The following is a 16,143-nucleotide window of genomic DNA, read 5'->3' as shown; positions in this document are numbered from 1 at the left end:
GGAATAGTCAGTACTTGGCCCCCAGCCTTCTACATTTACAACTTCAGTTGGGCATGCAACGAGAAAGAATACGAATCCTCGTATCTCGTCTCTGTCTATCCGTCTTATGCCTTTCCGTACCACTGTCCCAGCACCAGTGACCCCGAGCTACAGCGGCCCTACATACTACGGATACCCCATACACCTACCTACCTAGATACCGAGGACGGAGTACTGCGGTGGTAGCTCCCCAACATCCCACGTCTCACCTCACCTGTCGGCGAAGTCGCCTCTTTGTCGCCGATCCCAGGCTGCCAGATACCACTACCCAACGAACTAGCAGCTAGACGCTGGCATTAACAATTAGGTAGATCCAATATCTCGTCCATACCGGGACCACGCGGGAGAGATGGTGTCCCGCACCTTATGGCCGACCCTTCGGGCATGAACTGACTGATTTCTGGCATACTATTGTATGAGCCTCAGGTCGGGGTTGATACTTGATGGAGAGCATGTCTTAAGCCCTGCTCACAGCAAAGCAACAGAGTAACAACACATCCATACTGATAGTGCTACTTCAAGAGTCAAACCTAGTTTCACATCAGACCAGAGTACCCTAACTATCCCTACTACTAGCCATGTCGTCCCAGTTGAACCCGCCTGCATTAGCAGAAGCACTACGGAGTATTTCAGAACAAGTGCCACACCACGACGATGCTTGTTGGGCCAAGATCGTCATGATCACTCTGTACTGTTCGACCTTTAGCTCGTATGTAAGATATGTCCATCAGGTTGCAAACCCGACGGCCAGTCTGAGTATTCCTCGCCCTCCGTACGGCGTCTGGCTGAAGTGGTACGTCGGCACAGCCAGCACATCTCCATAACCTCGACCTCCTTGGAAGTCAAACACCTCAAGACTGTAGATATCTATGGTAGAACCGTGCCGCTCTGCCTTCCACTAGGAGAGCACGTGTACTTCGTAGAAAGTATTGTGCTGAGTGCACCACATCAACATGCTGCACGATGGAACCCAGGTTCGAGCCCCTGCGCCCCCTGATGAACCCCCCGAACTGCTCTCTGAAGTGTAGGGCAGTGTCTTGAATGGTGCTATCTCGATATATCTCTCACTCCCAGCTCTTCCCTGTGCTAGCTCTCCATGGGTTTCGCGATACTGCCGAGAATGAGGCGGGATTTGCCAGGCATTGTTGCTGTTTTGGGTGACAAAGTGTCGCGTCAACAAGCTTTGGTAGGTACTGTAGGGAATTTCGCTGTTTGCCGCCTCTTCGTCCACAATCATGCCACTGTCCTCATCTTCTTCCAAAGGTGGTGTATTGGTGCTCATGGAGAGGCCAAAAGGCATTCCTGATGGAACATTCCACTGTTCTTGGAACGGGTCGTGGCTTGACAAGACGGAGGGATTGTGGAGAGCTCGGGTGGTCACCTCGACGATATGCGAGACTTCACACTTGGAGAAGGTATATTCAGCATTGTCCGCACATTCGAGAAAGGTTCGCAGCTGGAGATTCATCAAGTGACGACCTGGGTTGACGAAACTGCGAGGCAGGTGGTCAGGGTTACTCTCAGCCACCGAGCAGCAGAAGAGCTTAGGTCGGCGTGCTAATGGCGGAGCTGCGAAACTCTCCCAAGAGTTTCCATTGCGCTGACTCTTGTGTACATCTCTGCCTGAAGCAAGCCGAGTTCCGCCTCTAGGAGCCATCATGATCTGCGACAGAATAGAAGAGCACGATGCGGAAATCCGAAGCGCAGCAAAGTTGAACGAGGAGCAGCAATGCGGTGGTCCTTGAGGTGAGGTTGATGCGCGCCTTCCTTGCGTGGTCGCCGATGAGGTCAAGGTGTTTCTAGCTCGCAAAGTTAGCTAGAATGAGAGGGAGAGGCAAGCAGCGAGGTGCGTACGTTTTGGAGATCGGGAGATGTATAAAAGACCTACACAGAAGCTGGTGAATCCGCAGGCAGATGGAGGGTGTGTGCTCAATTTGAACTGCAATTGCCTCAATTCTGATCTGAATGAGACACACAAAGACCGCGTGCAGCTGCGCAGCTCAAGGCTGGAATACTGCCACACCCTCTGAGCAATCACCCCCTTTGAATTCCCCTTTGTTTCTTAGGTACGTAGTAGAGTAAGTCATCGTCTTGCCAGAGTCATTGAATCCAGGCCTGGCCACACACTCTACGGTCGCTGGACCTTTGTCACCAACCAGCACACACAGGGCCCATCACTAATTTGCGACCACTTGAATGTTGTTCTTTCGCTGCGAGAATTGTGAGATGGCCCAAAACAGATACAAGGATACTGCCTTACCTTCCATTTGTCCATCTCGTCTTGCTTGGTCTTATATTGTTTCACCAACTCTTCCAACACTTGCTTCAATCCATCTGAGTTTGTCTTGAGCGCCGGTAAGACGTCCTTGACAGTCCTCTCAACAAGCACGCCGTTGATCAATCGGAAACACCTGCGGTCGGCCGGAAGTGGCTGCAGAGTTTCGGTGACGAGCCTGTATTTCCAAAGTCAGCCGCCGATTGCCGCGAGCAAAGACAGTTTCAGTGCAATCCTAGGAGAGATGCGCACTTATGTTCTTCTATCTCTTGTTCGATCTCTCCGACCTTCTGTGCCAGCGATTGTAAGGTATTCTTATAGTTGGTGTACTGTAATTGCAATTCTATTAACCTTTAGCAAGGCCGTGCAAAACGTATGAAAGAACAATACCTTGCTGCTTCTTGTGAGCTACGTCCTGGCCAGATGCCATGTTGTCGTCGTATGTGGAGATGGGAAGTACGGTGGGATGTTGAAGTCTATGTATCAGGTGCGGAGGTGGCAGACAAAAGTGCGCGAGGCTTTCGCATAAACTCCGGTTCAACTTTTTCGACTACTTTATTGTTTGGTGAAACTTCAGCACCAACGCCGCCTCATACTTCAACATCTCTGTCGGTGCAACCGTTTGGCTATCTGGAAGGCGCTCATAGCGCTCACATTACCACACATGATGGAGCGCACCCATAGTCCCAAAAGGCGCAAACTCGCCGGAGACTTCCATCACTCTCAGACCGAGTCGAATGAAGATCTGGCGCCGGCTCTGAAGCCTCAACATCCCTCTAAGTCTCGTTTTGCGAGAGCGTCCGACCGAAGCCATAGTCGAGATCCGAGGCCTACGCCCCGGCAGGAAGAGTTCGATGGGCCGGAACCATTTTTCAACGATGAAGACACTACCGCATTGGACCGGGATTGGTATGAAGGCGACGAATTCGGCCATGCATTTGGCGACGAAACTCACAATCCCTTCGGCGGAGCAGATTTGGCATGGGCGGACAGACAACGTGAACAAGCGCTGGTCGACAAGAAACTGGGGAAGCGCATCACTGCCAAAGCAGCGCAAAAACAAAGAGAAGTGGACGCATGGGAGGCGAATCGCATGGTGACGTCGGGAGTTGCGCAAAGACGCGACCAAGGTCAGGACTTTGATGATGAAGAGTCGGTCCGTGTTCACTTGTTGGTTCACGAGTTGAAGCCCCCCTTTCTGGATGGGAAGACGATCTTCACAAAGCAAATCGATCCAGTGCCAGCGGTGCGGGATTCGCAAAGCGACATGGCGGTCTTCGCCCGCAAAGGCAGCAAAGTCGTCCGGGAGCGGAGACAGCAAAAAGAGCGGCAGAAACAAGCACAGGATGCCACAAATGTTGCCGGGACTGCCTTGGGCAACATCTTGGGCGTCAAGGAGGACGAAGGTGATAGTGCGGCCGCATTGCCTGGGGAGGATCCCGGGACTGGGAAAAGCAAATTTGCTTCCCATCTCAAAAAGAACGCTGGGACCTCGGCATTCAGCAGAAGCAAGACTCTGAAGGAACAGAGAGAATACCTACCTGCCTTCGCCGTGAGAGAAGAGCTCATGCGTGTGATTCGGGACAACCAAGTTATTATTGTGGTTGGGCAGACTGGCTCCGGCAAGACTACCCAGCTGACTCAATTTCTCTACGAGGAGGGCTATGGTGAGCAGGGCTTGATCGGCTGCACTCAGCCTCGAAGGGTTGCCGCAATGAGTGTTGCAAAGCGTGTCAGTGAGGAGATGGAAGTTGACCTGGGCGGTCTGGTCGGCTATGCCATTCGCTTTGAGGACTGTACCAGCGATGAGACGGTAATCAAATGTAAGTCCAATCTTGCGTCGTGCGTGCATGAAGGGGACTAACTCGTCGGACAGATATGACAGATGGTGTATTGCTTAGAGAATCTCTCACGCAAAGAGATCTAGACAAATACTCCTGCCTCATCATGGATGAAGCGCATGAACGGGCTCTCAACACTGACGTTCTCATGGGCCTGATCAAAAAGGTGCTCGCTCGCCGCAGAGATCTCAAGTTGATCGTCACGTCTGCCACCATGAATTCGGAACGGTTTTCTCGATTTTATGGCGGAGCGCCCGAGTTCATCATCCCTGGCCGCACATTCCCCGTTGACATTCAATTTTCTCGCTCTCCATGTGAGGACTACGTTGACAGTGCGGTCAAGCAAACCTTGGCTATCCACGTCTCGCAGGGACCAGGTGACATCCTTGTTTTCATGACCGGCCAAGAGGACATTGAAGTCACCTGCGAACTGATCGAGGAAAGGCTCCGGCTGCTGGTGGACCCTCCAAAACTGCTGGTGCTACCCATCTATTCTCAGATGCCCGCAGACCTGCAGGCCAAAATCTTCGATCCTGCACCCCCCGGCGTCCGCAAAGTCGTCGTGGCTACCAACATTGCCGAGACCTCTTTGACCGTCGACGGGATAATGTATGTTGTGGATGCCGGCTACTCAAAATTAAAGGTGTATAATCCTAGGATGGGTATGGATACACTACAAATCACCCCCGTCTCCCAGGCCAATGCCTCTCAGAGAGCCGGCCGAGCAGGTCGTACTGGGCCGGGCAAGGCTTTTCACCTCTACACGGAGCCAGCGTTCAAGAACGAGCTTTACATCCAGACCATTCCTGAGATTCAACGTACCAATCTGGCAAATACGGTCCTCTTGCTCAAGTCACTCGGCGTCAAGGATTTGCTGGAGTTCGACTTTATGGATCCTCCGCCTCAGGACACAATCACCACATCGCTTTTCGACCTCTGGGCCCTGGGCGCACTGGACCATGTCGGCGATCTGACGGCTATTGGCCGAACCATGACCGCGTTTCCTATGGACCCTTCCCTTGCCAAAATGCTGATCACCTCTTCGATGGAGTATGGTTGTAGCGAGGAAATGCTAACAATTGTGAGCATGCTTTCGGTGCCGTCTGTATTTTACAGGCCGAAAGAGCGGCAAGATGAGGCAGACGCCGCGAGAGAAAAGTTCTTCGTACACGAATCGGACCACCTCACATTGCTCCACGTCTACATTCAATGGAAAAGCAATGGTTTCAGCGATGCCTGGTGTATACGACACTTTCTACACCCCAAATCACTGCGACGGGCGAAGGAAATTAGAGAGCAACTGCACGATATCATGGTCGGCCAGCAAAAGATGGAACTGGTCTCGTGTGCTACGGATTGGGACGTGATCCGAAAGTGCATCTGCTCGGGTTACTACCATCAAGCTGCCCGTCGGAGGGGTGTAGGAGAGTACATCAATCTTCGGACCAGTGTGACCGTCCAGCTCCATCCTACATCCGCTCTTTATGGGCTTGGGGACCCGCCCGACTATGTGGTCTACCACGAATTGATTTTGACAAGCAGGGAATACATGAGTTGCGTGACGGCCGTCGACCCTCACTGGCTCGCCGATCTCGGTGGCGTTTTTTATAGCTTGAAGTCCAAGGAGTACAGCGGAAGAGAAAAGCGGATCATCGAGAGCGAATTCAATCGAAAGATGGAGATCGAGAAACAGATGGCAGAGGATCGAGCGAGAGAAGAAAAGCGGCGTCAGGAAGAAGAGGAGAAGGAACGGCTACTTGCGGGAAGGACCAAGAGCAGTGGCGTGGTGGTCAAGAAGATGGGAAGCCATGGAGTGGTGAAGAAGCCGGTGATTCCCAGGCGACGCATGGGGTTCTGAATGGTGGCCAACCAACATCCATAACCTAGCACAGATGGTAGAAGTGCATAAAAAAGAATGAATGCAAGGTCCAGGTCCAGGTCCAGGCTTCTTCTCGTGGGGTGACTGGGGGACCCTGAAAACCTTCCATGGCTATAATGGCCACACTCGTGCAGGAGACCATTGTCGCAGTCGCAGTCGGAGTAGCAGTCGCGAGTCTGAGTCGAATAACGTGAAGTGAATACAAGGCTGAGCGAGGCGTCCACGCTAGTCCTACTGAGGCATGGCGCAGCCGTGCATGCCAAGCATCTCCCATCTTCGTCTTTGCTGCTGCATCTTTCCACTTCTGGTGGTGCATACCTCGCATCCTCCAGTCCCCTTGCGCCATCTATACCGTTCGCTCGACCACCCCTACCTTTGCATACCTGGTGAAAATGGTGGTAGGGATCCTGTCTAGACCTAAGGCAAAGGCAAGAGCGGCTAGGAAGGACCTCTACCTCGGGGGAACCCTTTCCAACTATCGGAGAACGTCCCGTTAAGATAGCAGCCATGGCCAAGTAGCCTCACAAGCATACTGGCTCTTTATTACATTGGAGAGGTTGGTAGTAGAGGTGCGGTATATGGGTGTAGGGGCTTGGTGTATGCTGATTTCGCCCTCGAAGAAACTCGCACATCCCGTAAGGTAAGTCATGTCTTCCCAACTTATGCATTATCACATGGTGCAATCCTGCACTACGAGACCTTTACCAACTCTACACCCTCTGTCTATCATGTCACTATACACCATATTCTTCGCACGACAAGTCACTAAAATGTCGGCAGGTGACAAAGAATCGAAGTCCTTCAAGGACAAGGCTGTTAAGCCCCTTGGTGAGTCTCTTCCAGCGCCATTGACCTGTTGGTAGACGACGTCGTCGTCGTCCGGCTTGTCGATCTGTTGTCGATCTGTTCCCGATCTGACGCCGGGCCAACGGACATCAGGTAAACGTAACTAACCTAAGACAGAGACCTTTTATGGTCTACCGCCTTCACCTGGTCAGCGTCGTGAACCACAGACCCCGACTTCTTCCCGTTCATCGTTCAGATCGACCAGTGGGACCTCTCCACGCTCTCTCCGATCTGGGACCTCCCCGTTCTTTGCAGGCGCACGGAGCTACTATCAGCCAAGGAAAACCTCTTCTAGTCGGCCAGACAGTGCCTCAGCTACTCCAGGAACTGCCACATCCACCACAACACCTGAGGCCACCGCAACACCTTCAGTTGATTCTCCTTGTTTCGTTGTTGCAAGTCGGCTTCCCAGCGAGAAACGCCTCTTCTCTCCACTTCATCCGTCAACCCCTTCTCCTCCTCCCTCTCGTGCAAGTCCACTAGGAAAGAACACCAAAGACTCAGTTTTCCGACCACCTAAACGTGTCATCCGGGCGGATAACTGGTGGCAGAAGCGGCAAAGTCAGCCAAGTGAAGCACTTAGCACCAGTGAAACCGCGGCACCTCCTCCTGTCCCTAAACAATCACCCCTGCGACTTCTTCCCCCTCCCGTCCCCGAGCGATCACCTCTTCGGCTTCTGCGTCGTCCTTCACAGCCACTTGCACTTCGAACTGCCAAGGCGCCCGTTGCCAGCGCTCGACGACTTGAACCTTACGTTGAGTCTTACGAAGACAGAGCTCTTTACGAAGAACTAAGCCCGCCTCCACTTATCCTCCGAAAGGCTCGAACACCAGCCACTGCACCTGATACTTCGACACCTGCTCGTCCGCCAAGGGAACTCTCTTCTGCACAAGTCACACCTACTCTCCAATCTTCGAAACAAAACCCTTCACAACTCACCGTCGAGCGTGACATCAGACATATCCTCTGTCAGAGACCACTTACTAAGGCGAACAAGCCAGCATCTTCAACAAAGCCCAAGGAGAAATTCAGTCCAGAGGTCATCGCACATCGACAGGAAGCCCTCGAGATCCTTTGTTCATCACCTCAGTTTGACGACAGGAATTATTGGGCGCTCAAGTTCGACGACTTCCTTCAAAGACGCCGAGCAGCCTTCAGCATGGATCAGCTTCGTCCTGATTCCGCTGCAGCCATGAATGCTCACCGCCGTGAGGCCGTGCGCCTTGCAGAGGCCCAACAACAGGCAGTGGTGGAGAATTGCAAGAGGGCGAAGCTCCCCGAGCCTGACTACCATTTTGAAGAGCTGATTGGCAGAGGTAGTTTTGGAAGAGTTTACAAAGGTCGCCAACGTTCCACAAACAAGGTCGTTGCCATCAAGGTGATCGATGTCGACAAGGCCGATTTCAAAGCACACGGCGACATGAGAGATGAGCAAATTCGCGACTTCAATCGCGAAATCCGTATCTTGAGACAAGCACAAGAGAGCGGCGCCGAGAATCTCAACCATATCATCGAAGCCTTGCCTGTGCATAGCCAGTTGTGGATGGTCTGTGAATTCTGCCCTGGTGGCAGTGTAAAGACTCTGATGAGAGCCACGAATGATCGTCTTTCCGAGCGATACATTGTGGTCGTGGCAAGAGAGCTGGCCAAGGCTTTGAAAGGGCTTCATGCTGCCGGGATCTTGCACCGAGATGTCAAAGCTGCCAACGTCCTCATCCACCAAGAAGGCCATCTTGAACTGTGCGACTTCGGGGTCTCGACCGTGCTCGACACGCAGACGGACAAGCGGAAGACATTCATTGGAACACTGCATTGGATGCCCCCTGAGCTGTGGACTGAAAACCCCGAATACTCGGATGAGGTGGATGTGTGGGAATACGGCTGTACTCTTTACGAATGCGCCGTGGGACAACCTCCAAATGCCGATCTCCGTGAACGTCAGCAACTCAAGATGAGAATGAGGCGCCTCAAACAAGCCATTACTCTCCCCGAAACCCAAACATTCAGCGATGGACTCCGTTCGCTGGTCTCCTCCACCCTCAGCCCGGATGTGGCCTCTCGCCCGTCAATGAGGACCGTACTGGAACACGACTATCTCAAAGACACTGAGGACACCCATCCAACCAGCATCCTCACCGAACTGGTTCAAACATATTACGCATGGGCTTTGAGCGGTGGTCAACGAGCCTCATTGTTCATGCCCGGAGGGGCGGCCCCTGCTTCGACCCTCGAACCCAACGAAGACGTGGAGGAATGGAACTTCAGCATGACCCCAGACTTCCAACGCCGTGTATCCGCCATTCTCGAGACACCTGACTCTGCTGCCAACGAGAGTATGGAAGGAGAGGAAACACCTAAAGGCTCATCGAGACCCAGCGGCCTCTCACCCAAAGAGATGACGGCAGCGCAAAAGGCGAACTTCGAAGCTCGAGTCCAGCGTGGTGCCGACCTATCCAACCTTTTCGATCAAAGCAAACCCGCCTACGACTACAAAATCAAGACAGACTTCATTCCAATCCCCGAACAACGCCGCATATCAGATCTCCCTTTCAGAGCGATGGCCGAAGACAGGCCAAGCTCGATTGCATCCAACGTGATTGATCTGGGCGAGTTTGATGAATCAGACTACGCCGTGGTAGCGACACCGAGGATCGACGACAAGATCCAAACCACTTATGCTGCCACACCCATGAGAGAAGAAACGATCCGGCTTGCTGACGCATCCACCTTGCGAGAAAAGCGCGCCAATTCCAAAGGTCCTAGGGAGCCGAGCCAGCAATCTCTGACCGCTCGAAGAACTTCATCCGCCGAAGGCGTCCCGCCCACCACGGCAGCACACGACTTTGCCATGTCACAGGAAGACTGGACAGTCAAGAACCGGACCAAGGCCCCCGAACTGCAAGAGCCTGCCGAAATCACGTCCTCCCGTCCCGGCCATGCTACGATGGACTGGTCATTTGCAGCAGCCATGTCTGAGGCGGAGATTCCACGCATCAACGAGCCGGAGGGGCCGGAGGGCGACCTGCCAGGCCCGGCCACCGACGAGAGCGCCGCGTTCCAGCAAAAGGCCAAGAAGCACGCCACGATGGACTGGTCTTTCACCCAGGCGATGGCCGAGGCAAGCACCAGCGACGCAGCCATAGGCTCCTCTCCTCCGACGCACCAGCAAACCCTGTCGTCGCGACCGACGCCAACCCGTCCGGCACCGCTTCTGCGGCAAATGACCATGCCGGTGACCATGGACGATTTCGCCCAAGCCGAGGAGCAAGAGATCCCACGGCCGTCAACTGCGCTCTCGGAAGCGTACAGCGACATCAGCACGGCCTCGACAGACGTCGACCCGTTCGGGTTGGAGCGTGACGACGACGGAGACGACGAATTCCCGGGGGCTTCAACTCTGGAGGAAGACGTCGGTCCTGCTGGAATGGGCGGGTTTTACTCCGGCCGGGGTCGGACCATGTTTGGCGACCGCAGCCAGTTCCCGTCAACAACGTCAACTCCGTTGACGGCGTCAGGCCCTGGCCCTGGGCCATACAGCCTCGGCCGGCCATCGAGGGTCGGTGAGGACGACTTCCCAGGCCTGTCTGCATCGGCTGGGCACCAAAGCGGCGCAAGACACGGCCGCAACTCATCGGCGATGCCGACAGCCGTCCCGGGTGCGGGTGCTGGTGGTGGTGTTGGTGGTGGTGGCGGTGTGGGTTCTGCTGGTCGCCGACCGTCCGTCGACGTCCCCTCCGCGTCCCCACCCAGCAGGTTGGCGATGAGTGCGGCCGCCTCCTCCAACGAGGTTGAGGCCGAGCTCACGCGCCTGCTGGAGGGGATGCAGGGGACGTTGAATGCGGCGAGGGAGGTTGTTGGTGGGCTTGTGGTGGGGAGGAGGAGGGAGAGGGAGAGCGAGTGGGAGGATGAGGAGTAGGGGAGGGAGAAGGGAAAGGGGGGAAGTGGTGTGGTGGTGGTTGCGCGTTGGCTGGAGGGAGGGTGCTTTACTCAGACAAGAGAATGGAAATTGTTTGGTTTAGGCCGGAGGTGCTCTTTGCACCCATCATCATCACACATGTTTTCTGTTTGTTCGCGTCTAACCACCTTGTATATTGGATGGTCGCTGGTATCAAGTGGCCTAAGGCTTGCTTCTGCCGACCCTAACCCCAACCCTGACCCTGAGGTTGATGGCGACCTTGACCTTGACCTACCTCGTCATTGACCTTTGACATTGACCAGGACCATCAGTGATATCCGGCGAGCGAGGACGGCACCCTGGATCCGACGTTTTCATCAATCATTCATCATTCATGCATTCATCATTCGTTCATTTCTTCATTCATCATTCATGCATTCATCCAGATAGCCCTCCCGGCCTAGCGTCCCCCGGTGTGCTCTCACCCAGAGTTCGCTCTCGTTCTCACTCTTGGCTAGCCCCGTGACGACAGCGAAACATGTCCGAGATGAGATGGAGATAGATATAGAGATAGATTACTCGGAGTCTCACTAGTGAACCCTGGCTAAATAGCGCGGCATGGATGCGTGAAGGAAGCGCGAAGCAAGGAGGCGACAAGAGAACCAAAAAGAAAACCAAATCCCAAATCCCAAAAACCAAAAACAGAAACAGAAGCACAAGTAGAAGCAGAAAAAGGTCATTAGGAATGACTGCTTCATCGTGACTTGGTATCATTCTTGACTGGAGCCGATTCTCACAAAGGACTAACTAGGGATTAACAGTCTACTGCCATGTCATCTATGTCGTTGATCAAACTGCTTTCCACAGTGGTTTGTCGCTTTCTGCGTTCTGCTTTCGCTTTCGCTTTCACTTTCGCTTTCACTTTCGCTTTCACTTTTCACCTTTCTCTGCCGTCGCTTGCGTTTCTGTCCACTCTTGGAACAATCTCCTAAGCAGACCAAATCATCCAAGTTCAAACCCAACGCCGCCCCACAAAGTTTACCATGCTTCATCATTGTCAAAAGTCAATTTCATTCATCATATCCCATTACCATTAGCTCCGTTCAATCCCTCGTGAGGAGGGATCTTCTCGTTCTCGGCCCCCCGCAGCATAGGGGATTGGGTCGAACGCTGAAAGTAGGAGCTGACGTCGGCGTGGAAGTCGTCGTCAAACGCATCGTCGTGCGCCTGTTCCTTCTCTTCCACCTTCTGCGCCATCCGCTCCTCCCATTCACGCCGCATCTCCTCGATGCGCTGGGCGTAGTCCAGCTCCGCGTCGTAGTGCTTGCCGACACCACGCAGCCGCTCCCACAAGCTGAGATGCTTGGGGTGGATGGCGATTCCGTGGTAATCATTCTCCCGGCCGGCGCGGATAAAGGCCCACCGACGCTCTTGCTCCTTAAGATCGAGGCCCGTGGTGTCTGGCATGAAGACGACATTGAGAACCACACCGGCCAGACCGAACCAAGGGACAACGTAGAATTTTGTCTGGGTATCGATGTAGTTGTAAAGGACGGAAGCGGTCAAGGCCCCAAGTTTGCCGACCGCGGCTGAAAACCCGTGGGCGCTGGCTCGAACAGCCACGGGATACACTTCGGCGGCGGCAATGAAGGTGACCGAGTTCGGACCAAACTGGTTGAAGAAGGATGACAGGAAGTACATGGCCTGGAATTCTTTGATGTGTTCAACCGAAGTATAATATTCGAAATTGAAGGCGGGCACGATGAACAAAATAAAGTCCATCAGAAATCCAATGCTCTGCATGTGCTTGCGACCATAGAGTTTGTTGTCGATCAGAAAACTGGCAAGATAGTAGCCACAAAGGGAGACGCCGACGTTGATCAGGTTGTACAGCCAGCCCGGCATGATGGAGTTGCTGTGCGGCATAATGACCTTGATGAATTCGCTCTGGAACAGCTTGTTGCCGTAGAAGAAGACGTCATTCGCGTACCAGGTACCCGCGGTGGCAAGCAGGCGACCACCAAAGTAGTGAATGGTCAAAGACAGGGACTCGGTGTCGTACCCGGTCACGGCATTCTTCTTCTTGGCATATTGCAACTGTTTGTTGGCACTGGCCTTGACCTTGTAAGTACGCCAGTAGACCAGCCACAGGGTGCCGACGGCCGGAATGGCGAACGAAACACGGTAGGTGTATTGAACGGCGACCTTGGAATAAGGGGCGTTGCCGCTCCCGTGGTGGAAGATCAACAACAGCACGATGAGCAGCACTTGGTTGAAGAATTGGCCCCAGCCCTGCATCAAAAAGGCACTGGTGACCTTGCGGCCTCGATGGAGACGGTCATCGCGGGTCGAGACGGTTCCCGAACCAACGGCGTTCTCCATACCCGAAGTGGCAGTCATGGGATATTCGCCACCCACCCCGATACCGTAGAAAAACAGCGACCAGGCGTAGCAAATGACCCAGCCGTTTTGGGTGACGCCCCATGAAGCGGTCAGCATGATGAGACCGATGAACATGATGGTTGCATCCTGGATCAACCCCCAGCGACGGCCGATCCAGTCACCGATGACACCAACCAATATCTGACCGACAATGATACCGCAGATTTCGAGATAGTCGACAGCATTGATCCAGGTCGGGTTGCAAATGGCCTCTTTGTTCCAGCACTCTGCGAATCCCTTCTGAAAGAGAGGCTTCAGATTGCCAATGGAGAAGAGCACGTAACCTTCGAGACCGAGGCCGGCGCCGGGAAGAACCATGTTGCGGAAGTAGAAGCCGACGGGAGCCAGCGGGTCATTCTTGAACATGTCCCAAAACGCCCTGAACTCTCGTCTAGTCTCCTCGTTGTTGACTTTGGTGACAAACTTGGCTCGCTTGAAAAAGGGAAGATCAGCCCAGTAGACACCGTTTTCATCGTAGCTGTCGTCGGGTTTCAGGATTTGTTTGAACACTTCCTTCTCGCTATGGGTCATGTCAATATCAGTGAGCTCAAAGGGAGGATGGTGGCCTGTGACATCGGGTCCGTGGGGAGGGTTCGGGCCGTAGTCGATAACCGGTCCGTCATATGCCATGGCGCTGAATTATGTTCAATCGCAGAGCTGCGACGGTGGACACGCTGGATCGTTTCGGTTGAGGGACTCGTTTCAGTTGAGGGACAGAAGGTTTATATGGTATCCAGGACCTAGCAAGCCGGTTGAGTTTGTAACGGGCGGGATATGTCGTCAGGATAGAGAACAAGGAGTTTTGATTTTGCGGACGAGCCAAGTCGCGGGGTCGACTTCCTATGGTTGAGGAGAACAGCGATGAATTAAGCAACAGCCAGCTGAGTTTAAAAGAGCTTGTTGATCGGAAGTGACGGAATGGTGAGCAAGGGTTGTAGTAGGCTAGACGTCCGGTCAACGACGCCACGCGAGTAGGTAGGATGGTTGAAGAGAAGCCAAGCGAGGCCAGAGAAAGCTTGGGTGTAACCACGAGATGGAGAAACCCAAGCTGATTCGTGGGCAAGCGACCGCAGAGATGCCGGTAGGCCGCTCGCGTGCCTGTGTTATTGGTAGTGGAAGGTCAAGGGTATCGATGTCAGCGAAGCGAAGCGAGATGGGGTAACGCGGCGCGACGATGACCTCGTGGGGTTCGGGTTGTACGAGGCCAGCGAGGAAGGAGGATAACAGGTGGAGAGAGACCCGTCGGCTGGTTGAGCGAGCAGTTTGGATATTTGAAGGTAGGCGACCACACGAGAAGAGGGAAATGAAGGAGAAAAGGAATGGCAGGATACGCCTTGGCGTAACTGAGGAGTGGTGAGTGAGAAATATCAGGGAGGTCGTGTGGCGAGAGTGAACGAGAGTTCAAGATCTTCTCGAGTAGGATATGGAGGGTTTCTCTGCTTTTGACGACCGGGACGCGGGCGGAGTAGATCATAAACTCAGGGGGGAGAGGTAGAAAAATGTGCGTGCGAACAAGGTCTGAACCAACCTGGAGCCTCCGAACAGGTTCTCCCAGGGACGGTGATGGATCGGGTCCATGACGGGCACGGGAGGAGAAACTTCAGGTACGTATGGGGTCGGACGATCCGGAGGGGCGAGAAGCGTGAATACTGTTTGTGAATATTAATGGGTCGGCGAGCAGCTCATCGAGACAGAACATCGACTCGACGGGCCCGGCGGAAGAATGGAGCTTCAGTGGCATCAGCGGAGATGATCGTGGTCCGTATAGAGGAGGAGCATGCGCAGGCACAGGCGCAGGCGCAGCTGGACTGCGTGCTGGCCTGCGCAAGACTGCGCGAGACTGCGGCAGAAATCTTCTGAATGGTTCCTGCCGTGCAAAGGCGTGTTGAAGAGGTTGAATTTGCCTGGCACGGCTCCACCCACGTGCACTGATTGATTGGCTCTGAATCAACGACATTCTGCGGCTCCGCCAATGGCCGGTGTCCACCGTCCACTGTCCATTGCCAGCTGCCAACTGCAAACTGCCAAGGGCTGCCCTGAGCGCACGCACGTGTTCTGGCCGCGTCCGCCCGCCATCGCAACGCAAACGCAATGCAGGGCAGAATTTGCAATGGGAGGCAAATCATGCTCTGTACGGATACAGAGTAGCATTAATTACTAGGTAATTACTATGATATGTCACCCCGTACACATACAGAGCACAGCCGGAGAGAACTCCCTCGCTGCAGTCATTGCAAGTGCTGATGCTGGGGCTTGTGCTGGTGCCATGTTGAGTGTGCACTTGCACTTACAGATACTATAGAGTATCCGTACGTATAATTACTCTGTAGGCAGATCATCAAGTCTCACCACCAGCCACCAGTTCAGGGTGAACCTGCCCGGACTGTCTAGACTGGTTCTAATAATACTAGCCATACTGTACACGGTACTCCGTAGACCCTCCATAGACTCCCTACTAGGTAACCCATCGCGTGCCATGCTCCTGCTCGACATTATGTAAGTGTACACATACAGAGTACGGATGGTTTCGCTGCCATCTCCACAACTCAGCCTTCCCTCTACATGATGAACAGGGTCATCACGTGAAAGGCTGTGCGTCGAATTTTTTCGATATCCTCATCTACCATTATCCACAAATTTCGCCTCAAAATCGTCCCCCAGATGGGCGTGATCACTGCCGGGGGTAAGAGGACCTGTTCATGGTGTTCTACGGCTTGTAGTTCTAACTCTCATTACAGTAGCTCAATCGGTAGAGCGTGTGGCTCTTATATTCCAAAAAGTGACCTCAAGGTCGCGGGTTCGAGCCCCGCCTTGTAAGTGATCCTACCAGTCCGTGTCTTGGAATTTGCATTAACAACGGTTTAGCGGCTCAATTCCGATGCAATAGCGATATATTGCTTTGACTTCTTTTTTTGCCTATGGGAC

General features: G+C 53.7%; 5 protein-coding genes across 5 annotated transcripts; 2 read left to right on the top strand and 3 right to left on the bottom strand.

Annotated features, from left to right (window-relative positions):
- Positions 1–937: 937 nt before the first annotated feature.
- Positions 938–1,699, bottom strand: A1O3_09213 (uncharacterized protein; the record flags this gene model as incomplete). The annotated part of the gene is made up of 1 exon (XM_007739307.1): positions 938–1,699. One exon carries the CDS (start codon positions 1,697–1,699, stop codon positions 938–940), a length of 762 nt encoding a protein of 253 aa, XP_007737497.1.
- Positions 1,700–2,216: 517 nt separating this feature from the next.
- On the bottom strand, positions 2,217–2,744 carry A1O3_09212 (prefoldin subunit 2; the record flags this gene model as incomplete). The annotated part of the gene is made up of 4 exons (XM_007739306.1): positions 2,217–2,249; positions 2,300–2,492; positions 2,567–2,657; positions 2,705–2,744. The coding sequence occupies 4 exons, from the start codon at positions 2,742–2,744 to the stop codon at positions 2,217–2,219; spliced, it is 357 nt and encodes a 118-aa protein (XP_007737496.1).
- A 237-nt stretch (positions 2,745–2,981) lies between these two features.
- A1O3_09211 (adenosinetriphosphatase) lies at positions 2,982–6,013 on the top strand (the record flags this gene model as incomplete). Its single annotated transcript, XM_007739305.1, has 2 exons — positions 2,982–4,137; positions 4,191–6,013. The coding sequence occupies 2 exons, from the start codon at positions 2,982–2,984 to the stop codon at positions 6,011–6,013; spliced, it is 2,979 nt and encodes a 992-aa protein (XP_007737495.1).
- Positions 6,014–8,040: 2,027 nt separating this feature from the next.
- A1O3_09210 (STE/STE20 protein kinase) lies at positions 8,041–10,797 on the top strand (the record flags this gene model as incomplete). Its single annotated transcript, XM_007739304.1, has 1 exon — positions 8,041–10,797. One exon carries the CDS (start codon positions 8,041–8,043, stop codon positions 10,795–10,797), a length of 2,757 nt encoding a protein of 918 aa, XP_007737494.1.
- A 1,056-nt stretch (positions 10,798–11,853) lies between these two features.
- Positions 11,854–13,848, bottom strand: A1O3_09209 (uncharacterized protein; the record flags this gene model as incomplete). The annotated part of the gene is made up of 1 exon (XM_007739303.1): positions 11,854–13,848. One exon carries the CDS (start codon positions 13,846–13,848, stop codon positions 11,854–11,856), a length of 1,995 nt encoding a protein of 664 aa, XP_007737493.1.
- Between the last annotated feature and the right edge of the window lie 2,295 nt (positions 13,849–16,143).

Source organism: Capronia epimyces, assembly GCF_000585565.1.
Source record: "Capronia epimyces CBS 606.96 chromosome Unknown aczIQ-supercont1.9, whole genome shotgun sequence".
Taxonomy (NCBI): Eukaryota; Fungi; Ascomycota; class Eurotiomycetes; order Chaetothyriales; family Herpotrichiellaceae; genus Capronia; species Capronia epimyces.
The sequence above is the reverse complement of the archived record's forward strand: the minus strand, read 5'-3'. Positions and strand labels throughout refer to the sequence as shown.